The sequence below is a fragment of the Triplophysa dalaica genome, chromosome 8 (assembly GCF_015846415.1).
Source record: "Triplophysa dalaica isolate WHDGS20190420 chromosome 8, ASM1584641v1, whole genome shotgun sequence".
In the NCBI taxonomy this organism is placed as follows: Eukaryota; Metazoa; Chordata; class Actinopteri; order Cypriniformes; family Nemacheilidae; genus Triplophysa; species Triplophysa dalaica.
This window is the reverse complement of record NC_079549.1, coordinates 6,475,469-6,502,195: the sequence shown is the minus strand read 5'-3', so window position 1 is coordinate 6,502,195 and position 26,727 is coordinate 6,475,469. Positions and strand designations below refer to the sequence as shown.

At 37.5% G+C, this 26,727-nt stretch overlaps 1 protein-coding gene across 3 annotated transcripts in view; it reads left to right on the top strand.

Annotated features, from left to right (window-relative positions):
• The window catches only part of slc37a1 (solute carrier family 37 member 1), a 28,417-nt gene extending 2,431 nt beyond the window's left edge, over positions 1-25,986 (top strand). For all 3 annotated transcript variants that reach the window (XM_056755593.1, XM_056755591.1, XM_056755592.1), the window contains exons 3-20: positions 760-841; positions 1,223-1,331; positions 2,309-2,387; positions 17,193-17,328; positions 18,577-18,653; positions 18,806-18,972; positions 20,949-21,001; positions 21,843-21,920; positions 22,024-22,152; positions 22,248-22,338; positions 22,642-22,704; positions 22,971-23,056; positions 23,179-23,227; positions 23,680-23,753; positions 23,855-23,933; positions 24,068-24,165; positions 24,282-24,346; positions 24,447-25,986. In XM_056755593.1, the coding sequence (XP_056611571.1) occupies positions 760-841; positions 1,223-1,331; positions 2,309-2,387; positions 17,193-17,328; positions 18,577-18,653; positions 18,806-18,972; positions 20,949-21,001; positions 21,843-21,920; positions 22,024-22,152; positions 22,248-22,338; positions 22,642-22,704; positions 22,971-23,056; positions 23,179-23,227; positions 23,680-23,753; positions 23,855-23,933; positions 24,068-24,165; positions 24,282-24,346; positions 24,447-24,462 (1,531 nt within the window). In that variant the 3' untranslated portion in view covers positions 24,463-25,986. The remainder of the gene's footprint in view (positions 1-759; positions 842-1,222; positions 1,332-2,308; positions 2,388-17,192; positions 17,329-18,576; positions 18,654-18,805; positions 18,973-20,948; positions 21,002-21,842; positions 21,921-22,023; positions 22,153-22,247; positions 22,339-22,641; positions 22,705-22,970; positions 23,057-23,178; positions 23,228-23,679; positions 23,754-23,854; positions 23,934-24,067; positions 24,166-24,281; positions 24,347-24,446) is intronic.
• The last annotated feature ends 741 nt before the right edge of the window (positions 25,987-26,727 follow it).

Sequence of the window (26,727 nt, the reverse complement as noted above, 5' to 3'; positions counted from 1 at the left end):
TAGTTTCTTTGTTTTTAAGCCAAAGCCAAGATAAAATAATAAAAACTAATCAAATAAATAAATACAATAATTTTTTTTTTTATAATTTAAACCTAATGGTAGTGATTCTTTTAGTACATTAAAGAGTCACACGTCTTAAACATGCAAGCAGTTTTTGCTTGCCTGTAACTATCAATTTGTTCGCTATAGTTAATATAGTAATAAAGTTATAGTAATAAAGCAAACAAGTTGTTTGCTTTATTACAGAGGTGGAAATGTCATTTATAAACTCACATGGAATCTGCTCCCAGATTTCATCAAAATCCAAACTAAAAAGTTGTGCTTCACTCAGTCCTATCCATGTTTATTCATAAAAAAATTATATTACTTTTGTTTGTCTTTTAGAGTATGGTACTGTGTTCTATACATTTGAACTTAATTTAACACATTTTTTAAATAAAAAAAGATTCTTGTTTGTCACTTTTTCACACTTCCCCCTTGCCATTACAGCACATAAGGAGAGGTCATTTGAATGTAAAATGTCCATATTTCTTGGTCTGGCCAATCTTTTTTTTAGCTTTTTATTTTGTTAAACAACAATAGAAAATAATTTCAAATACAGTAAACGAAAAAAATAATAAAAAACAAATAGATATTAATAAATAAATAAACCCCTGACAGTCTTATATAGAGATATATCAACATTCTGTAAGTTCCTGACCAAGAAATGTTAAGAAAACTTTCTTTAACCCTGTTGCGGTTGATGTTTGATTTACGCAGGTACAAGGCCTTCACATTCGGGCTCACTTTTCTTCTCTACACCAGCTTTCATCTATCCAGGAAGCCCATCAGCATTGTCAAGGTAACAAATTCAATTCAAGGATTGTTTCAAATAAACACATAAGTGTCAAAAGGCAACATGCATTTATGGAGTCACCTCTACTGTAATATACATATTAATGTGTAGATATCAGAATTTATTCAACCTTTTACCTACAACCCACGTACAGGAAATGTACGGCTATTTTGTCTATTCCTGTAATATATTAACACATTTATAGGGGTGTAGTCTAGCAGTCTATGGAACTCAGCCGTTTGACAGTGTTAAACTTGCACAATTGACCCAGCGTTGATATTTAGTCATTACCTCCGTCAATTTGTAGTATGAGTTTTCAGAGATAACCCATGTTCTGCTTACTGATGTCTCTTTGATTGACCACTACATGTGTTTTTATGTCTGTAGAGCGAGCTGCATAAGAATTGCTCTCAGGTCATGGAGTTATCAACAGAGAGCAGCACAAGTCACCGGGGTGGACTGCACCCGGAACTAGACTGCAGCTGGAAACCATTCGGTAGGATTGAAGTTGAAATATATTATTTTCTGTGTGCTACAGGCTTAGGCAAAATTCAGAATTTAAAATGTTTTTTTTTTTTTATTCATAAATTTGAATTTGAGTTGAATTAGCCATATCCAACTGTAATTAGAGTGACAGAAATGTAAATGTACTGAATTTAAATAAATAAAACAACAGTTACAACACAAGACAATAATTTGTTAAACACTGCAAAAAAATATACAAGAATGCAATTTAACTAAAACTTCCCTAGGTGGCTTTTTAAACGTTAATTGTTATATCCTCTTATGATAAACTTTTTCAGTTCATTGATTCTTATCTTTAACAGCTATACTTTTAGCAGTTATTTGAATTGCCTGTTTATGCTGCAATTCTGTTTTTATAAATCGAAATTAGAATATAGCATGCCTTTTTCTACATCAATTCAAATTCAAATATTGAATTTAAAAGCTATTCTTAAATCAATTCTGAATTACATGCAGTCCTGCTTTGCTTCATAACTCTTCTAAACACAACTTTTCAATTTTCAACAATCTTTTTTATGTTGCCTCATTTATATTAGGGGTGTCACAATATTTTCATACTGACAATAATCATGACATTAATAACTGTGATTATTAATATTGTGCTAATATTACACATATGACAATATTGTAAGTAATCCAGCTCCAATCTCTGGTTGATACTTCAACAAAGTAGGTGACAGTTTTGCACCATTTTAATGTTTTTCCTTAGGATACACTATAGTTACAAACTCTATCTGCCTCTCTACACTCATATTTTTAGTATAATGCAATGGCCAAACATCTTTTTCCAAGAAATTTCTTCGTAATAACGTAACAATTGTTTTGCTATGACAGTAGTGTTTCTAAAAATCTGATATTGTGACAGCCCTGATTCAAAATAATCTAAATTTCTGTCTTTATCATCCAGATTATTGAAAATTAAACATCTCTGTCTACTTAATTCTATAGATAGAAGTAACTATAAGCAGTTACTTGGAGCAATGGATTACTCTTTCCTGTTTGCTTATGCTATAGGCATGTATCTGAGGTAAGAACAGATCAAAATCACTCACCTACTAACCACCAACACACTGGGAAGGAGAAGTGACATACGAAACATTATACACATAGTCTGACACAGTGGTTCACAACCTGGGGTCCGCAACCCCCTTAGGGGGGCACCAGAGTTCACATAAGGGGTGTGGGAGCTGACATACATTGAGGTGTAATAAAGCTGCATAAAATGTTCCACTAAACCTTTTTACTAAAAAATATTTTGTATGTTTAAAAAAAATGATGTGCTTACAATGCAGTCAAGTTTATGTACAATAATTATAACAGTTTCCGGCTACATCGGCAGACCTTCACACAGTGCTTTGCGGTAGCTGAACTTTGCTGTTCTCGCTATGAGACTCAATTGAGAAAGGTCCTCTGTCAGTCGTCAACGTTCCTGTCGACATAAAAATCAAAAGGAAAAATACCAGAGAAACATAGTTACACACTTCCATGTGAGGAAGGAAGGAGGCCGGAACCGGCGAACATTTAACAACTTCTAATAAAATTAAAGCTGCAAGCAGCCTTTAAGCGGGTTTCGAGTATTTATGCCAGTCAATGGAGCAGTGCATCCACGAACAGTGTAAGGGGTCAGACCCCAACGAACCCACGACGGATCAAACTCCCACCAACACAGAAAAATTATAGAAATTATCAGTATCAGCTCAAAGAAGCGTTGCATGCTTACACACTCATGACTAGCTGTTTTCTCTCAATCAAACAACAAAATAAACTAATTCAAAGTTGGTTGGTGTCAGGTAATGGTATCATAAAATACTGCCTGCAGGCATAGCCTTTATCCCCTAGCAGGATTCCATCATAGTCACCTATATAATAGAAAAATGCAGTTCTGTTAGGCCCAAAATTAGTAATCCAGTTAGTTTGTAAAGTCTATTTGACTTGCCACGTCCAAATAATGTGCATAACTCTCCGATACTTGAGTCGTGAACAGAGCCTGGCCATTTCGCCACCAGATTTATAATGTGGAACATAGTCACACACCATCTAAGAGATGTGTTGTATAATTGAATACATTCCCTTGAATAATTATCAAACTAAATGTTATGAATGTTTACTGGCATGGTCATTTCATAATCTTTATGATCAATTATAATGTACCTGCAATAGAGAATTTAGAAATTGCTTAAAAAAATCAAAGAACTAGTTAGCAAAAGTCAGTTTTAAACACCATCACCGATAACTCGTGAACCGTTTGTGTGACATCAATGGATCAAGAGGCAAAGTTGTTCAGAATGAAGAGGAGGACTATTAAATGATATCATTAGTTTGTGTAAGTGTCAAATGTCATGTGATACACAATTGTTTAAGATATGAGATACACGTCAATTTTGCCATTTTTACTGTTTTAGCGCCACCTAGTGTCCAAACGCTACCTCCTTTTTTTACGTGACCTCGGAGTGATGGTCTACACATATCAACTGAGCCCCATGATGATATGTTAAGCCCTTCTGGATTTATGGCCATTTTAATGTGATAGGATCTGCCCATTTTAAGTTTTGGCGTCCCTAAGCAACGGTGAAAAGAAATTTCAACTTTTTTTCAATGATTATTTACATTCACACTCCACAGAAGTCATCTGCATTGGTTTGGTTCCGATCGGTTGAAAAACCAGGAACTAGTTCGCGAAAGTAGGTTTTTGACATCATCAGCGATAACTCACGAACCGTTTGATCGACAGAAGCATGTCCAGAGGCAAAGTTGTTCAGAATGAGAAGAGCAATCTTATGATACCAATAGTTTCTGTATATGTCAAATGTCACGTGATACAGAATTGTTTATGCACTCCAAAAGCGCTATTTCGCCCCCCGGTGGCCAAATGAGTTCACATTTCTTACAGACCTTAAAGACCGTGAGACGAATAAGCCCAGCGAGTGTCGTTTTGATCGGCCTCCGTTTACCCGGTATAATGAGTGCTCACATTTAATTGACCGATGGCAGACTTGTTTTTTGAGATACGCAGAAGTCCTTTTATACAGTCAAGGTTCATGACACAAAGACACACCATACCAAATAATTAGTCGATCGGGCAAACGGTTGCTTAGTTATAGCCCTTTTCGAGTTCTTTGCTATTATAGCGCCACCTAGTGGCCAAACACCGAGTTTTTTTTATTGTGACCCCAGACTGAGGGTCTACACATATGGTCTAAGCCCCGTGAAGATATCTCAAACCGTTCTCTAGGTATAGCCATTTTAATGAAATAGGCTACTTCCGGGTTTGACGTTTTGATGCCCCCTAGCGACCCTGAATCGAAATTTCAACTTTTTTTCAATGAATATTTACATTCACACTCCACAGAATTTATCAGCGTTGGTTTGGTTCCGATCGGGCAAAAATCCAGGGACTTGTTCATTTTTTTTTTTTTTCCTAAAATGCAAATTAGCGGGAAAATTTGCATACCGGAAATGAAATCGGGGATATACGTTTTTTAGGTTTTGAGCCAATGATTACAATGATATAAAACACTTGGGTGTGCGACAAACGGTTTAGGAGTAACGAGCGTTAACGTGCGCAAACACGCTTTTCATCGCTGTAGCGCCACCTATGGGCCGATTTGGCTGGGTCACTGTATCTGAGTAGCCTGCACAGATACAACCAAATGACCAAGTGTCGAGTTTCTACGACTTACGGTTTGGGCTGGGCGACCGGTTTTATGGCGGAAAAATAATAATAATTAAAGCTGCAAGCAGCATTTAGCGGGTTCAAGCAGTCTAAGGCCTCTATTGGCCTTGCCATTGTCAACTAGGCTCAGGAATGGCACCGTAACAAATCCACAACGAATGACACTCTTCCACACCAAGAAATATGACAGAAACGGTTGGTAACTTTTAATACAGACCATGCATGCGTACACTCGTATGCAAAAACGGGCGTAAACCGATAATACCTAAGGGACGAGTGCAATAAACCATTTCTCATGTCTCTATGATGATTTGTTGCAGAGATAGAGATCTTGCTAAACGGTTGCTAAGCTAACCTGTTCGGTTGCCATGGGTGTCAATTAATACCTGTCAATTAATAACACATCAAACCACAAGTCAAACGAACCAAGCCCCGTGTCTTTATAATATTCTACTGCAGAGATGTAGGTCTGGCTAGACGATTGCAAAAAATAATCTGTTTGGTTGCTAAGGGCGTGGCTTGGCAGCTGTCAATTGATAAAGAATGAAGCCATTAGCAAAACAAAGCAACTCCTGTGTCTCCAAAACATTCTATTGCACATATATAGGTCTTTTTTTTAATACAATGCACATTCTTCAAAATAGCTTATTTTGTGTTCTGAAGAATTGATAAAAAAATACGACCAATTTAAATAGATAATTGATTCACATTCATGGTCTGCAACAATATTCCAGAAGACCTTGCCATTTAAGTGATGCTTATTTGGTTGAGTCTGGTGACTCTGAAGGCCATTGGAGTACAGTGAGCTCATTGTCATGTTCAAGAAACCAGTTTGAGATCATTTGAGCTTTCTGACATGGTCGATTTTTTTTACTGCTGGAAGTAGCCATCAAAACATGGACATGGTTGGCAACAATCCTCAGGTGGTATGTGTTATCTAATATATCCCATACCATATATCCAATTGTTTCTCCATTTTGATGCTCGGTTTGAACTTCAGCAAGTGTTTACCACGTCTAGAAGCCAAAATGGATTGAGTTTATGCTATGTGACTGGCTAATTAGCAATTTGACTAGCAAATGATGTATTTATTAAAGACAAGTTTAAAATAGTAATTTTAAATGTATGATATTTCACCTTTTTGACTTTTGTGAAGGCATGCCTCTTCCGATAAGAATCACATGTTGCATGCTTGTTTTGTGTCATAATATGTATAATAGTACTTAATGGCAAGTCAGTTGGATTATTTCTTAAGGAGTAGCGACCTATAACATACTCGTTTCACGCTAATATAATAAAGCACCCTGTTATGGTCACAAAACTAAAAAATACTCAACATATTTTTGATGATTATTGACCTAGAGAGTCCAAAGAAATGTACTGTGGTGGAAATTTTGAAATTGCTTGAAAATCCTTGAACAAGTTAGCAAAAGTAGGTTTTTTACATCATAACCAATAAGTCACAAACAATTTGATAGACATCAATGGTTCAAGAGGCAAAGTTGTTATGAATAAGGAGATCTATCGTTTGATATGAATAGTTTTTGTATTAGTCAAATGTCACGTGACACAGAGTTGTCTAGGCCACCAAAAGACATGTACATTTAGCCATTTTTACTGTTATAGCACCACCTAGTGTCCAAACGCCATGTTATTTTGTATTGGACCTCGGAGTGATGATCTACATATATTTCCCGAGGCATATGATGATATGTTAAGCCGTTCTGGATTTATGGCCATTTAAATGTGATAGGCTCCACCCATTCTTTTATTTTGGCGCCCCTAAGCGACCGTGAAAGGAAATTTCTACTTTTTTTCAATAATTATTTACAAACACTTCCCACAGAAGTCATCTGCATTGTTTTGGTTCCGATCGGTCGAAAATCCAACGACTAGTTTGCGAAGGTAGGTTTTTGACCTCATCAGCGATAACTCACAAACTATTCGATTGACAGAAGTTGTTCCAGAGGCAAAGTTGCTCAGATAGAAGAGTACTATCCTATGATACCAATAGTTTCTGTATATGTCAAATGTCACGTGATACACAATTGTTTAAGCACTCCTAAAGCGTTATTTCGCCCCCCGGTGGCCGAATGAGTTCACATTTCTTACAGACCTTAAAGACCATGAGACGAATAAGCCCAGCGAGCGTTGTTTTGTTCGGCCTCCGTTAACCCGGTCTAATAAGTGCTCAAACTTCATTGGCCAATGGCGGCCATGTTTTTTAAGATACGCCAATGTCCTTTTAGATATTCATGTAGAATGAGACAAAGACACACCATACCAAATAATAAGTCAATCGGGCAAACTGTTGCGTAGTTATGGCCATTTTGTAGCTCATCCAAATTATAGCGCCACCTAGTGGCCAAACGCAGGATTCTTTTTACTGTGACCCCGGATTGAGGGTCTACACATATGTTCCAAGCCCCATGAAGATATCTCAAACAGTTCAGGAGTTATGGCCATTTTAGTTCAATATGTTACTTCCGTTTTGGACATTTTTGCGCCCTCTAGCGATGGGGGATGAAAATTTCAACTTTTTTTTAATAATTATTCATATTCACACTCCACAGAACTCATCAGCGTTGGTTTGGTTCCAATAGGGCAAAAATCCAGGGACTAGTTCATTTTTTATTTTTTTCATAAAATGCTAATTAGCGAAAAAATTTGCATACCGGAAATGAATTCGGAGATATACATTTTTTAAGTTTTGAGCCAGTGATTACTCTGATATAAAATACTTGGGTGTGCAACAAACGGTTTAGGAGTAACATGCGTAAACGCGTTTTTTATCGCTGTAGCGCCACCTATGGGTCGATTTGGCTGGCTCCGTGTATCTGAGTAGCGACAAGGACTACAACCATCTGACCAAGTCTCAGCCCTGTCGGCCTTACGGTTTGGGCTGCAGTATCAGTTCTAGGGAAGAAGTATAATAATAATAATAAAACCAACAAATACAATAGGTTTCTAGCCCTTCGGGCTCGAACCCTAATTAAAGCTGCAAGCAGCATTTAGCGGGTTCGAGCAGTCTAAGGCCTCTATTGGCCTTGCCATTGTCAACTAGGCTCAGGATTGGCACCGTAACAAATCCACAACGAATGACACTCTTCCACACCAAGAAATATGACAGAAACGGTTGGTAACTTTTAATACAGACCATGCATGCGTACACTCGTATGCAAAAACGGGCGTAAACCGATAATACCTAAGGGACGAGTGCAATAAACCATTTCTCATGTCTCTATGATGATTTGTTGCAGAGATAGAGATCTTGCTAAACGGTTGCTAAGCTAACCTGTTCGGTTGCCATGGGTGTCAATTAATACCTGTCAATTAATAACACATCAAACCACAAGTCAAACGAACCAAGCCCCGTGTCTTTATAATATTCTACTGAAGAGATGTAGGTCTGGCTAGACGATTGCAAAAAATAATCTGTTTGGTTGCTAAGGGCGTGGCTTGGCAGCTGTCAATCTATAAAGAATGAAGCCATTAGCAAAACAAAGCAACTCCTGTGTCTCTAAAACATTCTATTGCACATATATAGGTCTTTTTTTTAATACAATGCACATTCTTCAAAATAGCTTATTTTGTGTTTTGAAGAATTGATAAAAAATACGACCAATTTAAATAGATAATTGATTCACATTCATGGTCTGCAACAATATTCCAGAAGACCTTGCCATTTAAGTGATGCTTATTTGGTTGAGTCTGGTGACTCTTGAAGGCCATTGGAGTACAGTGAGCTCATTGTCATGTTCAAGAAACCAGTTTGAGATCATTTGAGCTTTCTGACATGGTCGATTTTTTTTACTGCTGGAAGTAGCCATCAAAACATGGACATGGTTGGCAACAATCCTCAGGTGGTATGTGTTATCTAATATATCCCATACCATATATCCAATTGTTTCTCCATTTTGATGCTCGGTTTGAACTTCAGCAAGTGTGTTTACCACGTCTAGAAGCCAAAATGGATTGAGTTTATGCTATGTGACTGGCTGATTAGCAATTTGACTAGCAAATGATGTATTTATTAAAGACAAGTTTAAAATAGTAATTTTAAATGTATGATATTTCACCTTTTTGACTGTTGTGAAGGCATGCCTCTTCCGATAAGAATCACATGTTGCATGCTTGTTTTGTGTCATAATATGTATAATAGTACTTAATGGCAAGTCAGTTGGATTAATTATTAAGGAGTGGTGACCTTCACCACACTCGTTTCACGCTAATATAATAAAGGACCCTGTTATGGTCACAAAAAAAAAACTCAACATGTTTTTGATGATTATTGACCTAGAGAGTCCAGAGAAATGTACTGTGGTGGAAATTTTGTAATTGCTTGAAAATCCTTGAACAAGTTTGCAAAAGTAGGTTTTATACATCATCACCAATAACTCACAAACCATTTGATAGACATCAATGGTTCAAGAGGCTAAGTTGTTATGAATGAGGAGATCTATCGTTTGATATCAATAGTTAGTGTATTAGTCAAATGTCACATGACACAAAGTTGTCCAGGCCACCAAAATACATGTACATTTTGCCTTTTTTAATGTTTTAGCGCCACCTAGTATCCAAACGCCACCTTCCTTTGTATGTGACCTTGGAGTGATGGTCTACACATATCATCTGAGCCCCATGATGATATGTTAAGCCGTTCTGGATTTATGGCCATTTTAATGTGATAGGCTCAGACCATTTTAAGTTTTGGCGTCCCTAAGCAGCGGTGAAAGAAAAATTTCAACTTTTTTTCAATGATTATTTACATTCACACTCCACAGAAGTCATCTGCATTGGTTTGGTTCCGATCGGTTGAAAAACCAGGAACTAGTTCGCGAAAGTAGGTTTTTGACATCATCAGCGATAACTCACGAACCGTTTGATCGATAAAAGTTGTTCCAGAGGCAAAGTTGCTCAGAATGAAGAGTACTATCATATTATAACCATAGTTTGGGTAAATGTCAAATATCACGTGATACACAGTTGTGCATGCACTCCAAAAGCGCTATTACGCCCCCCGGTGGCCGAATAAGTTCATGTTTCTTACACACCGTCAGGACCATGAGACAAATAAGCCCAGTGAGTGGCGTTTTGATCGGCCTCCGTTAACCCGGCGTAATGAGTGCTCAAACTTCATCGACCAATGGCGGCCATGTTTTTTGATATACGCCAATGTCCATTTAGATATTTATGTAGAATGAGACAAAGACACACCATACCAAATAATAAGTCAATCGGGAAAACTGTTGCGTAGTTATAGCCATTTTCTAGCTCATTCAAATTATAGCGCCATCTAGTGGCCAAACGCCACTGTTTTTTTATTGTGACCCCGGACTGAGGGTCTACACATGTGTTCCAAGCCCCATGAAGATATCTCAAACAGTTCAGGAGTTATGTCCATTTTAGCTAAATATGTTACTTCCGGTTTGGATGTTTTAGCGCCACCTAGCGACCGTGAATTGAAAATTGAACTTTTTTTTAATAATTATTCATATTCACACTCCACAGAACTCATCAGCGTTGGTTTGGTTCCAATAGGGCAAAAATCCAGGGACTAGTTCATTTTTTTTTTTTTTCATAAAATGCTAATTAGCGAAAAATCTATAATGGCGGAAATGGAATCGGAGATATACGTTTTTTAAGTTTTGAGCCAGTGATTACACTGATATAAGACACTTGGGTGTGCGACAAACGGTTTCGGAGTAACAAGCGCAAACGCGTTTGGTATTGCTATAGCGCCACCTATGGGTCGATATGGCTGGCTCCGTGTATCTGAGTAGCGACAAGGACTACTACCATCTGACCAAGTCTCAGCTCTGTCGGCCTTACGGTTTGGGCTGCAGTATCAGTTTTATGGCAGAATAATAATAAGAAGAAGAATTAAAGCTGCAAGCAGCATTTAGCGGGTTCGAGCAGTCTAAGGCCTCTATTGGCCTTGCCATTGTCAACTAGGCTCAGGAATGGCACCGTAACAAATCCACAACGAATGACACTCTTCCACACCAAGAAATATGACAGAAACGGTCGGTAACTTTTAATACAGACCATGCATGCTTACACTCGTATGCAAAAACGGGCGTAAACCGATAATACCTAAGGGACGAGTGCAATGAACCAATTCTCATGTCTCTACGATGATTTGTTGCAGAGATATAGATCTTGCTAAACGGTTGCTAAGCTAACCTGTTCGGTTGCCATGGGTGTGGAATAGCACCTGTCAATTAATAACACATCAAACCACAAGTCAAACGAACCAAGCCCCTTGTCTCTATAATATTCTACTGCAGAGATGTAGGTCTGGCTAGACGGTTGCAAAAAATAATCTGTTTGGTTGCTAAGGGTGTGGCTTGGCAGCTGTCAATTGATAAAGAACGAAGCCATTAGCAAAACAAAGCAACTCCTGTGTCTCTAAAACATTCCATGCACATATATAGGTCTTTTTTGTTAATACAATGCACATTCTTCAAAATAGCTCATTTTGTGTTCTGAAAAATTGATTAATAAAAATAAGACCAATTTAAATAGATAATTGATTCACATTCATGGTCTGCAACAATATTCCAGAAGACCTTGCCATTTAACTGATGCTTATTTCGTTGAGTCTGGTGACTCTGAAGGCCATTGGAGTACAGTGAGCTCATTGTCATGTTCAAGAAACCAGTTTGAGATCATTTGAGCTTTCTGACATGGTCCATTTTTTACTGCTGGAAGTAGCCATCAAAACATGGACATGGTTGGCAACAATTCTCAGGTGGTATGTGTTATCTAATATATCCCATACCATATATGCAATTGTTTCTCCATTTTGATGCTCGGTTTAAACTTCAGCAAGTGTGTTTACCACGTCTGGATGCCAAAATGGATTGAGTTTATGCTATGTGACTGGCTGATTAGCAATTTGATTAGCAAATGATGTATTTATTAAAGACAAGTTTAAAATAGTAATTTAAATGTATGATATTTCACCTTTTTGACTGTTGTGAAGGCATGCCTCTTCCGATAAGAATCACATGTTGCGTGCTTGTTTTGTGTCATAATATGTGTAATAGTACTTAATGGCAATTCTGTTGGATTATTTATTAAGGAGTAGCGACCTTCACCGTACTCGGTTAACGCTAATATAATAAAGGACCCTGTTATGGTCACAAAACAAAAAAAACTCAACATGTTTTTGATGATTATTGACCTAGAGAGTCCAGAGAAATGTACTGTAGTGGAAATTTTGAAATTGCTTAAAAATCCTTAAGCAAGTTTGCAAAAGTAGGTTTTTTACATCATGCCAATAACTCACAAACCATTTGATAGACGTCAATGGTTCAAGAGGCAAAGTTGTTATGAATGAGGAGTTCTATCGTTTGATATCAATAGTTTGTGTATTAGTCAAATGTCACGTGACACACAGTGGTCTAGGCCACCAAAAGACATGTACATTTAACCCTTTTTACTGTTATAGCGCCAACTAGTGTCCAAACGCCACGTTATTTTGTATGTGACATCGTAGTGGTGGTCTTCACATATTTTCTGAGCCCCTTGCTGATATGTTAAGCCGTTCTGGATTTATGGCCATTTTAATGTGATAGGCTCAGACCATTTTAAGTTTTGGCGTCCCTAAGCAGCGGTGAAAGAAAAATTTCAACTTTTTTTCAATGATTATTTACATTCACACTCCACAGAAGTCATCTGCATTGGTTTGGTTCCGATCGGTTGAAAAACCAGGAACTAGTTCGCGAAAGTAGGTTTTTGACATCATCAGCGATAACTCACGAACCATTCGATCGACAGAAGTGGTTTAAGAGGCAAAGTTGCTCAGAATGAAGTGAGCTATTGTATGATATAAACAGTTTGGGTATATGTCAAATGTCACGTGATACACAATTGTTTAAGCACTCCTAAAGCGTTATTTCGCCCCCCGGTGGCCGAATGAGTTCACATTTCTTACAGACCTTAAAGACCATGAGACGAATAAGCCCAGTGAGCGTCGTTTTGTTCGGCCTCCGTTAACCCGGTCTAATAAGTGCTCAAACTTCATTGGCCAATGGCGGCCATGTTTTTTCAGATACGCCAATGTCCTTTTAGATATTCATGTAGAATGAGACAAAGACACACCATACCAAATAATAAGTCAATCGGGCAAACTGTTGCGTAGTTATGGCCATTTTCTAGCTCATTCAAATTATAGCGCCACCTAGTGGCCAAACGCAGCATTTTTTTTACCTTGACCCCGGATTGAGGGTCTACACATATGTTCCAAGCCCCATGAAGATATCTCAAACAGTTAAGGAGTTATGGCCATTTTAGTTCAATATGTTACTTCCGTTTTGGACATTTTTGCGCCCTCTAGCGATGGGGGATGAAAATTTCAACTTTTTTTTAATAATTATTCATATTCACACTCCACAGAACTCATCAGCGTTGGTTTGGTTCCAATAGGGCAAAAATCCAGGGACTAGTTCATTTTTATTTTTTTTCATAAAATGCTAATTAGCGAAAAAATTTGCATACCGGAAATGAAATCAGAGATATACGTTTTTTAAGTTTTGAGCCAGTGATTACACTGATATAAGACACTTGGGTGTGCAACAAACGGTTTAGGAGTAACAAGCGTTAACGCGTTCGGCATCGCTGTAGCGCCACCTATGGGCCGATTTGGCTGGTTCCGTGTATCTGAGTAGCGACAAGGACTACTACCATCTGACCAAGTCTCAGCTCTGTCGGTCTTACGGTTTGGGCTGCACGATCAGTTCTAGGGAAGAAGTATAATAATAATAATAAAACCAACAAATACAATAGGTTTCTAGCCCTTCGGGCTCGAACCCTAATAATAAAACCAACAAATACAATAGGTTTCTAGCCCTTCGGGCTCGAACCCTAATTAAAGCTGCAAGCAGCCTTTAAGCGGGTTTCGAGTATTTATGCCATTCAATGGAGTAGTGCATCCACGAACAGTGTAAGGGGTCAGACCCCAACGAACCCACGACGGATCAAAGTCCCACACACACAGAAAAGTGATAGAAATTATCAGTATTAGCTCACAGAAGCGTTGCATGATTACACACTCATGACTAGCTGTTTTCTCTCGATAAAACAACAAAATAATCTAATTCAAAGTTGGTTGGTGTCAGGTAATGGTGTCATAAAATACTGCCTGCAGGCATAGCCTTTGTCCCCTAGCAGGATTCCATCATAGTCACCTGTATAATAGAAACATGCAGTTCTGTTAGGCCCAAGATTAGTAATCTATTTAGTTTGTAAAGTCTATTTGACTTGCCACGTTTAAATAATGTGCATAACTCTCTAGGATACTTGGGTCGTGCACAGAGCCTGGCCATTTCGCTACCACATTGATCCTATGATATATAGTCACACACCATCTAAGAGATTTGTTTTATAATTGAATACATTCCCTTGAATAATTATCAAACTAAATGTTATGAATCTCACCTTCACATTTATACTGTGAACCCCATTTTGGGCCACAAAATCCCCTTCATTGTGGCCTGGGGGTGCCTTGATGGCAATGTGTGTGCAGTCTATGGCACCAATCACATTAGGGAAGCCGGGAGACAATCGCGTCATATTAACTGGCATGGTCATTTTTTAATCTCTATTGATAAATTATAATGTGCCTGCAATAGAGAATTTTTAAATTGCTTGAAAATCAAAGAACTAGTTAGCAAAAGTCAGTTTTAAACCCCATCACCGATAACTCGTGAACCTTTTGTTTGACATCAATGCATCAAGAGGCAAAGTTGTTCAGAATGAAGAGGAGGACTATCGAATGATATCATTAGTTTGTGTAAATGTCAAATGTCATATGATACACAATTGTTTAAAAATGAGATGCATGTCAACAAACTGTTTTAGCGCCACCTAGTGTCCAAACGCCACCTTCTTTTGTAGATGACCTTGGAGTGATGGTCTACACATATCATCTGAGCCCCATGATGATATGTTAAGCCGTTCTGGATTTATGGCCATTTTAATGTGATAGGCTCAGCCCATTTTAAGTTTTGCGTCCCTAAGCAACGGTGAAAGAAAATTTCAACTTTTTTTCAATGATTATTTACATTCACACTCCACAGAAGTCATCTGCATTGGTTTGGTTCCGATCGGTTGAAAAACCAGGAACTAGTTCGCGAAAGTAGGTTTTTGACATCATCAGCGATAACTCACGAACCGTTTGATCGACAGAAGAGTGTCCAGAGGCAAAGTTGTTCAGAATGAGAAGAGCAATCTTATGATACCAATAGTTTCTGTATATGTCAAATGTCACGTGATACAGAATTGATCATGCACTCCAAAAGCGCTATTTCGCCCCCCGGTGGCCAAATGAGTTCACATTTCTTACAGACCTTAAAGACCGTGAGACGAATAAGCCCAGCGAGTGTCGTTTTGATCGGCCTCCGTTAACCCGGTCTAATGAGTGCTCAAACTTCATTGGCCGATGGCAGACATGTTTTTTGAGAAACGCCAAAGTCCTTTTATATAGTCAAGGTTCATGACACAAAGACACACCATACCAAATAATATGTCGATCGGGCAAACGGTTGCGTAGTTATAGCCCTTTTCGAGTTCTTTGCTATTATAGCGCCACCTAGTGGCCAAATACCGAGTTTTTTTTATTGTAACCCCAGACTGAGAATCTACACATATGGTCTAAGCCCCGTGAAGATATCTCAAACCATTCTCTAGGTATAGCCATTTTAATTAAATAAGCCACTTCCGGGTTTGACGTTTTGATGCCCCCTAGCGACCCTGAATCGAAATTTCAACTTTTTTTCAATGAATATTTACATTCACACTCCACAGAATTTATCAGCGTTGGTTTGGTTCCGATCGGGCAAAAATCCAGGGACTAGTTCATTTTTTATTTTTTTCATAAAATGCAAATTAGCGTAAAAATTTGCATACCGGAAATGAAATCGGAGATATACGTTTTTTAAGTTTTGAGCCAATGATTACACTGATATAAGACACTTGGGTGTGCGACAAACGGTTTAGGAGTAACGAGCCCAAACGCGTTCAGCATCGCTGTAGCGCCACCTATGGGCCGATTTGGCTGGGTCAATGTATCTGAGTAACCTGCACAGATACAACCAACTGACCAAGCCTCAAGTTTCTACGACTTACGGTTTGGGCTGGGCGACCGGTTTTAAGGCGGAAAAATAATAATAATAAAAATCCTTACAAAAACAATAGGTTTTCAGCACTTCGTGCTCGAAACCCTAATAATAAAAATCCTTACAAAAACAATAGGTTTTCAGCACTTCGTGCTCGAAACCCTAATAAACAAACCACGAAAAAACGTTGTACACTCCTGTCGCTCGACATTTTATGCTTCCGATCTCCTCCTTGAGAGATGTGAGACCGGTACAAAGCGCAGCTGACACTCATTATCATTCGCATCACAGGCCTCGTGTCGTTCCCACGGCTCTCATCCCGCCTTGCTCGTTACATATGTAAATGCGGTGATTCTTAGTCAGAAATTATGAAACATTTTAGATGCTCTTACAAAACTTCAATTTATGTTTTATTGAAGGACAAGACAAGTCTCGGCCAGAATGTGTGTTCTGTGGTGGAAAATTGGATGAAACCAAGCAAAATGTAAAGACACCCTGTAGCTCAAGTGGTTAGAGCATTGCGTTAACAACGCAAGGTTGTGGGTTTCGATCCCAGGGGATTGCACAAACCTATGTATAAATGTATAGGTTAATGTAGTGTTAGTCGCTTTGGATAAAAGGGCCTACCAAATGCATAATGTAAATGTAAAAATAATCAGTTATTGACAGTAGCCTGAAAAATTACATGAACATTTGATTTATTATTCAAGTAAAAATGTAATTTAATATCTTTTAAATTACTCATTTTTAACCATTTAATTTATTTATATTTACTATCTACTTATGTGTGTGTTAGTACCAATTATACACACGCACACAAATGAGGGTTGGTGGGGCTCCGATTGTCATAAATGTATGGGGGGGCCCAAGGAAAAAAGGTTGGGAACCACTGGTCTACCAGCACATGAAACTGAATTTTTTTACAGATGACAACTTAAACGTAATAATATGTTTGTCAATAGTTCATTGTTGCTAAGATTAAAGATTTTTTGTATATATGTAAAAGTGAGTAATACAGTCGTTCATTCCCTTTAAGTGGAATCATAGGAGAGCGTTTGCCCATTCGTCTGTACCTGACGGTCGGCATGTTGGCCAGTGGCCTTTTCACCTGTATTTTTGGACTGGGATACATCTATGACATCCATAGTCTTTGGTTCTATATATTTGTTCAGGTAAGTTTTGTTTATAAAACAATAAAATAACGCATCCTACTGCTCTTTATATTATGTAGATTATTGTTAAATATTCATATGATTTGTACAGTCTCAGAAACGTCTGTAGACGTTTGTTTCTGCATGCTTAAGGTAACTTTGGACAGCCAGCTGAGATTAACATGGCATTATTTCAACAGATGGAAAAGCATCATTACAAGTTACATGCTTGTCACAAACTATATTCATCAAAATTATTGACTCTTAATATGCAAATAGGAATCATCCAATCAATGGATGTGGATAGACTTTAAGAATGGTGTGCTTTAAGAAATGCACGTCATAAGATGCCACGCCTTTGAAAGTCCAAAATGCTGCTACATTCAATACGAAAGTAATTCCCGTGGCTCATAACGATAGTCTTATAAAGCGATTTGATCGGTCTATCCAAGAAACTTAATGTTATTTGCAATGTTATAATTGGCAATCCACAGGCAGTAGGTTTGCACATGCTATAGGTCACGTTGTTGTGCCTTTTAATGTAACAGCAGGAAAAGTACTACACCACGTGAACTGTTCTCTCAGATAAATAAATAACGATGTTGTTTTTATTACTGCATTCATTATGTATGATTTAAAAAACAGTATTTACTTATAATCTGCCCTTATAAGTGTATGAATGCACATGAATTCAATTGGAATTCACTCAAAGTTTCGATAATAGCATTCAGTTATTTCCACAGACCAATTGATTCGCTTCATAAAACGCCATTTTAACGTCGAGGGGCAGGGATTACTTTTGTGCTGAAAAAGCAGTTTTTAACTTTTTTAATTTGACATTCATTAATTCAATATCTTCTTAAATATCTTCTTGAAAAAACAATACCACCCACATCTTGGAAGTACTGGGGGTGAGAAAATGAACAGCAAATTCATTTTTGGTAAACTAACGTATTACGGAATATAAAATGCAATTAAAAAGACAATATCCCTTTTAATTAAATATCATGAAAAGGTATATACTGGATGCAATATTTGTGTGGATGTTTTAATATATGAACTGTAAGTGACAGCAACAAGAACATTATAAAAGGAACTGTTGTTGATTAAGTGAATTTTATGTTCAGATTTTTTATCACAAACCCTAGGGGGGTGGTTTGAGCACAGAAATGCTATGTGTCCCAACTCGTGTTTTGACAATAGGTCAGAATGTATGAAACAATGTTGCACAACCCCTTTAACTTTTGAACTGTCTTTGTTTGTCTGTAGGTGGTGAATGGCTTGGTTCAGACCACTGGTTGGCCGAGTGTGGTCACTTGCATTGGAAACTGGTTTGGCAAAGGCAGGTGAGAGGAAGTACTTTACTACTAGCTTTGAAATATCCTGAGCATATACAGTACTTTTTCGACTGTTTATCTACCTTTTAACTGTTTTGTATCTAAATCTGTTAATGGCACTTGAACAGACGTAACATAATGTGTTCATGTTTTCATATCAGGAGAGGACTCATCATGGGTCTGTGGAACTCTCACACATCAGTGGGGAACATTCTGGGTTCTTTGATCGCTGGATATTATGTCTCCTCAAACTGGGGTCTGTCTTTCATCGTCCCTGGCATTATCATCGCTGCCATGGGGGTTATCTGCTTCTTCTTTTTGATAGAGCGTGAGTTTTTTAAAAATGACATGGTTTTCGCCAGATCACATATTGGTCTTTATTCAGAGTGACTGTTTGCACTCAAGTGTGAATGAAACTGCCACAACCACCTGCACCCCAGTAGTCTCATATAGCCAGACAAAATGCAAATCTCATTTCTCATCCCAGTCCTACACTGCAAAATGTTTACATTTCATCATCATTAAGTTAGCTCTATATCTAAAACAGGGTAACATCATTTCAGATAATTTTACAGCATATTAGCCAAGGTGGCCACGGTTGAAAGTGACGATTTCTTATTTTTTCATGAAATATTGCAGCGTTTATAGTAAATAGCTTCAATTCCCTCACAATCTTCGGTTAAAATCTGAAAATGCACTTCTGCCCTGATATGACCATCTCAAGTGACATAATCGAGACTGCTTGGCCGGAGCATCCGTTAATTCCTCCCTTTCAACTGTCAGTCTGCTGCCAGTTTAATTTAAAAATCAATGCAACAGCTGTTTTCACACATCCAATTAATTAAGTCATGCCCACTAATATTGATTTTAAACATTTTATTTGTCAACAAAAACAAACTAATTGCGAAGAAAATGCGTTTCCCAACAGCTATATTCCAAACCAACAAACATGCAATTGGGTTAAATCATTTGTAGATATGATTTCATATGTTATTAATTATGCATTTATTTTAATTGGTAAATATTAAACTAAACCTGTCAAGAAAACTCGCGAACCCTGTGACCCTGTGTTAGTTTATAAAAAGCACTTACACATGTGTAGTGTGTACTGTAACTTATAGCCACAGAACAAATGAAGAGATCCCTCCTCTTTTGCATTTAATTAGCATTTCTACATGTATTGCATGCATTACACTCGAGTGTATCTTGAATTTCAAAAGAAACAAACCTCAGGAGTGACATACAGTAAAGTGTATAGTTAATGAAAGCTGTGAATCAAGGTCAAGTTTATTTGTATAGCACCTTAAAACAACGTGATGTGATGGTGTATAGGACACTTATTAGTGTGTAAGACTCTCGTGTAAAAGTCAGACTGATCATCGGTTCGAACCCTGCTCAAAGCAGTTTTGGGTAGGAATGGGTGCACGTCTAAATTAATTGCTTATTACCTTTAGCACAAAATTTCTGCATTTGTCTGTATTTATTAATTTCTTTATTCATGCAGTTTATTTACACACTTTATTAAGTAATTTTTTATTCTCCAAAGAAAACTACCATTTGTGAAAACATGTAAGGGAAAGAATATGCTCTGATGTAATATACGGCTACGATGGCTGATGTTATTGATGTAAGGAGGGGGGACATATATTTTTATATATCTAATTCACTGTAAAGAAAACGGTACAGTTTTAATAAAAATGCACAGGAAAATGACAAAATCCACTCGGGTCCTAAATTGCACTCCTGAAATCAAAGAACATTCATATGAATGAATGCAGCCTCTTCACAAACAGAATCCTCTATAAAAGCTTGTATGACATCTTAGTGATCAAAATGTGTGCCATGAATGAATGAAATTAATGAATGAGGTACACCACTTGTGCTTAAAAGGGGGAGGAGATCGAAAGAAACTGAGTTTACCAGAGTAAACCTGCTCCCGACCTGGTGTGGTTCACAGAGTAAGTTAGTATTGTTACTGACTCTGAGAAAGTTACCTCTCTTTTAGAAACGCCTTCAGTTACCCTGCTTTCTCGGGTTTGACATACCTCACATTCTGAAACAGAAAACCCTGACTTTCCGGGTAAATTTACTCCCGAGTTTGCACTAAACCTCCTTTCTGAAACTGGCCCCAGGTGCCATTTACAAACAAACAAAAATTGTTGCATGACTTAAATTCCACACAGATGTTTTTGCAAACACATAGCAACCACAGCTGTTTAACACATGATGTATACAATAGATGTAACCCAACAGCCTCTGCCTAACTTGTTTATGAATCTGATATGAATCTGTCTGTTCTTCCAGACCCTAATGATCTCAAGACAGCCAGTGCCCAGAGCTCAGCTGCGAGTCATCAGGTGAATAAACTGTATTATTTAGTTTTGCTTGTAGTTTTATTCACATTCGCTTCTGTGTCGCCTTCGTGTTAGGGGTAAGGTTGGGGTAAGAGAAGGGTTGGTAACATCTCTTCATACACATTTGCTTTCTATAGCTGTCGCTATGACGACGAGTCTGTGATCCGTACACCTGAGTCTCAGTAGAGCGAATGGTGCTCTTCTAATGCTAAGAGATTTCCAATTTGTAAAACGCATTCTGATCCAGGAGGCGTGGCTTATCACAACCAACAGATACTTAAGTGATGGAGGAAAGGGATGACAGATGCAGGAAGTGTAGATTGACGCCTCTTTTTCTCAATTTGACGTGGAGGAGGAATTAATTAAATTCAAGGGGAACTTCAAACACTTTGCAGCTGGCTATTGCATATTTCTTGATTCTTTTATATTGTTTACCTCAATGCCTTTTCAATTGTTTCTGGATGTTCTTTAAATATTCATGGCAGTAAATAATTAGCAATTTTCCATGAATGTTACGCAAATGGCAAATGCACACGGATATAATCCACGACAACAAACAATTATTTCACTGATTGACCACATATAATCTGAGTTTGTCGTATTGAGGGGCAAATAAATAAATTCATATTTTTTTTCTAGTGTAACAGTTTGAAGCTTTTAACAATTTTTCACTGTTGCAAAGCAGCTTCACTGAAAGTACATTTAAGAATATTCGGTTGAGACATAAGAAAAAACAGTATAGTAATGTCATCACTTTCTTACAGCATATACACAGAATAGTAGTCTTTCTCTGTTTTTTTAACATCTCTGTCAGATAGTTCAATTGTTTTTTTTGTTTGCTCAGAAACTTCATAAAAGCTGGAATGGTGCAAACGGACATAAAGACCTCTACTTACAGTACAAACAAGGAACTAAAACACAGGTCAGAATCCCTGTGCGTGTATGTTTTTCATTAGACTCTCAGGCACTCCCTTATAACGTGTTAATATTTAATGTTTTTACCTCTTTGCGGTTGTGTTTGTTAGAGCTGGGATACAGAGCTCCTTCTTGGGCAGGAGAGCATTGGAGTGTGTGTTCCTGTACAGCAGGTCGTGGTGGTGAAGAGTGAAGCAGAACCGTCACCCATCAGTTTCATGGGGGCTTTACGAATTCCTGTGAGCGCCGTTCATTTATCTTTGCAAAGCAGGATGCCATCATCAATGAAAAGTTGCAGCATGTTATTGAAATTTCTCTCTGCCTTTGTTTGCAGGGAGTGGTGGAGTTCTCTCTATGTTTGCTGTTTGCCAAGTTGGTCAGTTATACTTTCCTTTTCTGGCTCCCCCTCTATATCACTAAAGCAGGTTCGAGAAACATTCTTACGCACTCAAACACACACTTTTCATTTGGTGGGTTATTATCCGCATGTCAGGGAAAAGTTGCTCTGCAAATTAGGCTGACAGTAAAATGTCACACTCGTTGAAATTCAGACTTAAATAAAAAAAATCTAAAAATGAGATTGAGAGCATTTTAGTAGTCATAGCCATAAAATGATGAAAATAAGTAATCTGCATTGATTGTGATAAATGATACGGTATTCAAATTGTCATTTATAATACCACATTTTATAATACTGAAATTAAATGGCATTTTCTCATGCTTCTCAGCTCACCTTGATGCCAAGACAGCTGGAGATCTGTCAACTCTTTTTGATGTGGGAGGCATTGTCGGTATGTAGAAGATTAATTTTTATGTTAATTAGCATTGAAAGGGGTGTGCAGTATGATCTTTTGTCATAGTATTTTATAGCACAGTAACAACTTATAAGCACGCCCCACTTTGTATTTTCATTCTTCTCCATGTTGTATGTATGAGTGGCATAGCAAAACAAAGACCAGTCTAATGTTGCAAATTTATCCTCATGTGTATTCATTGTCATGCATATTTATCCTCATACCACATGGCCTTATTTAACATAGCATGTGTATGTATGTAGGAGGCATTCTGGCTGGAGTAATGTCTGATAAGCTGGGAAAGAGGGCCACCACATGCGCTGTGATGCTTCTACTGGCTGCACCTACCGTATGTTAAACTCCCAATACAGATGCTTAAAACATTATGAAAATATTAGATGAAGGGGAACTGAACACGTGGATCATTTTTCCCGTGATTGACTGTGGTTTGTGTTTTCTTTCTTTTTCAAGCTGTATGGCTTCTCTATGATGAGTCAGTTTGGCTTTGGTCCCACTATTGGTAAGACATGTCTCATGGTGTTGCCTTTCAAAGTTTATAAACTGTAAGAGTATTGACCCATGTTGCTTTGCTTTATTGTAGAGGATTAATGATAAGTATAAATGAAATGATTCATGACGGATACTTCAAGTTGTGTTTTGCAACATTTTTTTATTCATAAATGTGTCTTGCTTTGCATTGCATGTGGAAAGGAGACACTTGATTCGTTTTTAACATACAAAATGATTATCAATTGAACACTTAACTTGCCCTCAAAAGAAACGCAACCACATCAAATATATTATCTGAGTCTTGTCATAAGAAAATGTTCTATTTTCCAAAACTCTGTGTGCCCCATTGAATAAAACAATTACAAACACTTTAAAAAGATCTAAAACAGTGTCTATTTTTAAATATTTTCCAGAACAGAAAAATTATAATTTTTGTTGATATTTTTTTTAATCTATGTGAAGGAATGCTGCTGGTGTGTGGTGGTTTAGTTAATGGACCTTATTCTCTCATCACAACAGCTGTCTCTGCTGATCTTGTAAGCACTTTATAAACTCTAATGTGGGCTTCATCTTCTGGGCAGAAGGGCATCTTCTGCTTGGTCATATTTTAATTGATCGGTATTATTTCTGTCTATAGGGCACCCACAAGAGTCTAAAGGGTAATGCCAGGGCTCTCTCTACAGTTACAGCTATTATAGATGGTACGGGATCTGTTGGTAAGCACATATCATTCATCCACTCAGCTGACATTCATATTGTATGTAAGTGGTATTGTGAGACATTGGATTCAGCCTCAGGCACTTGCAGGTAGAACTGAAAGAGGTCACTCTTGCACCTTCCTTGTTCCCAGGCGCTGCTGTAGGACCTTTGCTTGCAGGGCTGTTGTCATCAAGAGGATGGAATCAGGTCTTTTACATGCTCATGACTGCTGACTTTTTGGCACTTCTGGTGAGTTTAACACCTATGATTACTCTTCTGTAAGAGACCGTTCATTTTTACCCTTCGTTTATACTTATTCGTTTAGCAAACAATTTTATCGACCTTGTTTGTATGTTTGTTCCTAGCTGTTGCTGAGACTTGTAATGAAGGAGCTTTGCTCTCGTAAGAGCCGTCCAGGAGTTGCTGTAGAGTGAGTGATATTATTACTTTCTGTATGCAAATCAAAAGCCAAGTACATGTTTTATTGGTTTTAAGAAAATGAGTTATTTTCTATCATTTTTCTCTTTCAGAATGAAGGAACATTGAGTACTTGCACTTACCTGAGGGAGAGTAACGGAGAGAGGCGGAATTAAATGGAAATGTTTAAATTCATCTCATCTCTTATCTGACCACTTCCTAACCTGGACCACAACTTGAATTTGGGACCAAAACTTGACAGAAACCAGTTCTATTCCCTTTGTTTGGACAGTACAAAGACAATTTATTACCTTTTTCAGATGAGTATCAGTGTAAGGTGACAGCCAAACAGCTTTGACGAGATAATTTCTTTATATAGCATATTTTTACTGATTCACAGACTCTGATGATCTTTGAGTCTTGTGATGACATATTCAATCTGCGGCTCTGCTTGCATTTGTCCCTTGAGGGTTGAACCCAAACAAGTGAACATTACCTAGAGATCAAACCTAAACGTATCTCGAGTTGAAGACCGCACACTTGCAAAACCAAAAGTAGCCTCTCCTTTTCTGCTATTGAGGAGAATCTTTCATAAATGCAGTGTAATTTCTACATGAGACCACGAAACCACTGCCAGGCATGTAGCGCCTTACTTGGGTATTAATTTCAATTGGCACATGAAATAGAATGTGACATTAGAAGTCTAATGAACTGTTTAAACAGAAATTTATTAGGTTCTTTGTCGTGAATAAAGCCTGTGGAGTGAATATAGTGGGTTTATGTATATAGGATAAATCTATAATATATTTAGGCCTATATAGTTCTCATCTGCCTTTTTTATGAACCAAAGCCAATATTGTGCATTGTTTAAAACCTTTATTCCATCATTGTTTTTCTGTCTCTTGGTGTGCCGATTTAAAATGTTCTTATCCTGTGTTTGTATATAGGGGATCCACTAGGGCATTCTGCCATGTGATCATTCACTTATAAAATTATTTTCTTAATAATATATTTATTTATTATTCTTGTCAGTCTTTTAATGCTGGCCTGCAACTTGAATATTTTCGAAGATTGATTATAAAAGAAGGATATCAGAAAAGTTTATCTGCACATACAAGGACAACATTTTTACTGCTCTGAATATATTTATCAATTCAGAATTTAGATTGTTTAATATAAATATAATAATACAAAACAAACCTTTTTTGTTGGTTATTTGATATATAATATATACACTGCCATTCTGTAAATGGTCATTTTAAATCTGGGGGGAAAAATTCTGTTGACAGAATTTAGTTTCGTATACAGAATTCTGCAGCTATTCATGTGTAAAGTGTATAATGTTCAGGGTTCTGTTGATCTGCAATGCTAGAGGCACATGCAGAAGTTTATTTTGAAGCTGGACCGCTTATATAACCATGTGTCACACAAATGTGCATCTGTCCTTAAAGGAGAGCACACTCTAGATAACTGAATGTATCTATATAATTTATGAATAGTACTTTGGCGTGATGAAATGTAAATTACATTGTGCCTTTTACTGTTATTTTATTTATTATCAGCTGCTTTACATGCCCCTTGTTTGGAAATTGTCTGTATTATGTTGCTATGTGTATACAGAAGACATTTTGAATAAAGTAAACAAATAGCTTACCTCTTCCTCCTGTGGCTTGTGCAAGCTATGTACATTTTGTGCAATTGTTTTTTTATTTAGTTGAAATTATGATTCTGTCAAAATCTGGCTCAAGATTGTAAAACATAATATATCCACACAGACACTAGACTTTTTTCACAAAGACAGTTTGTGAATTGACATGTAATTATTGAGTATAATGAGGACATTTTATTGCTTGGGTTATGATCATTCCAACAGGGAATACCATGCTTTCCCTGAATGACTCCAGCACTGAACCCTGTCTGTTCTTTTAACCACTTCACCACCCACACAACCCAACTATCTACTGAACTCTGGAGTAAAAATACTTTTTTCGTAATTTGAAGAATTTCTATAAAAGGGAAATTTCTACAAAAAATACACAATGGCAATAATTACATGTTTTTATGTGACAAGTCCCGCCCTGGACTGTGTTTCCAAAAAGAATTGTAATCTTAAATTGATCGTAAAAACAATAGTAAGAGTGGTCTTAATTTTGGGTCTATTTGCCAAAAGCATCGTAACTTAAGTAGCACCTGAAAATCATGGTAGATCTACGTGTAAGGGATTTACCCCACACGATATTATGAAAACAATTAATCCAAAAACCAGGGAAAACGCGAGGAAACACTAGACCAGTGGTTCTCAACTCTGGCCCGCGAGATCCATTTTCCTGCCGAGTTTAGCCCGAACTCTGATATAAAACACCTGATGAGGCTTATCAGTGACTTCAGGAACAG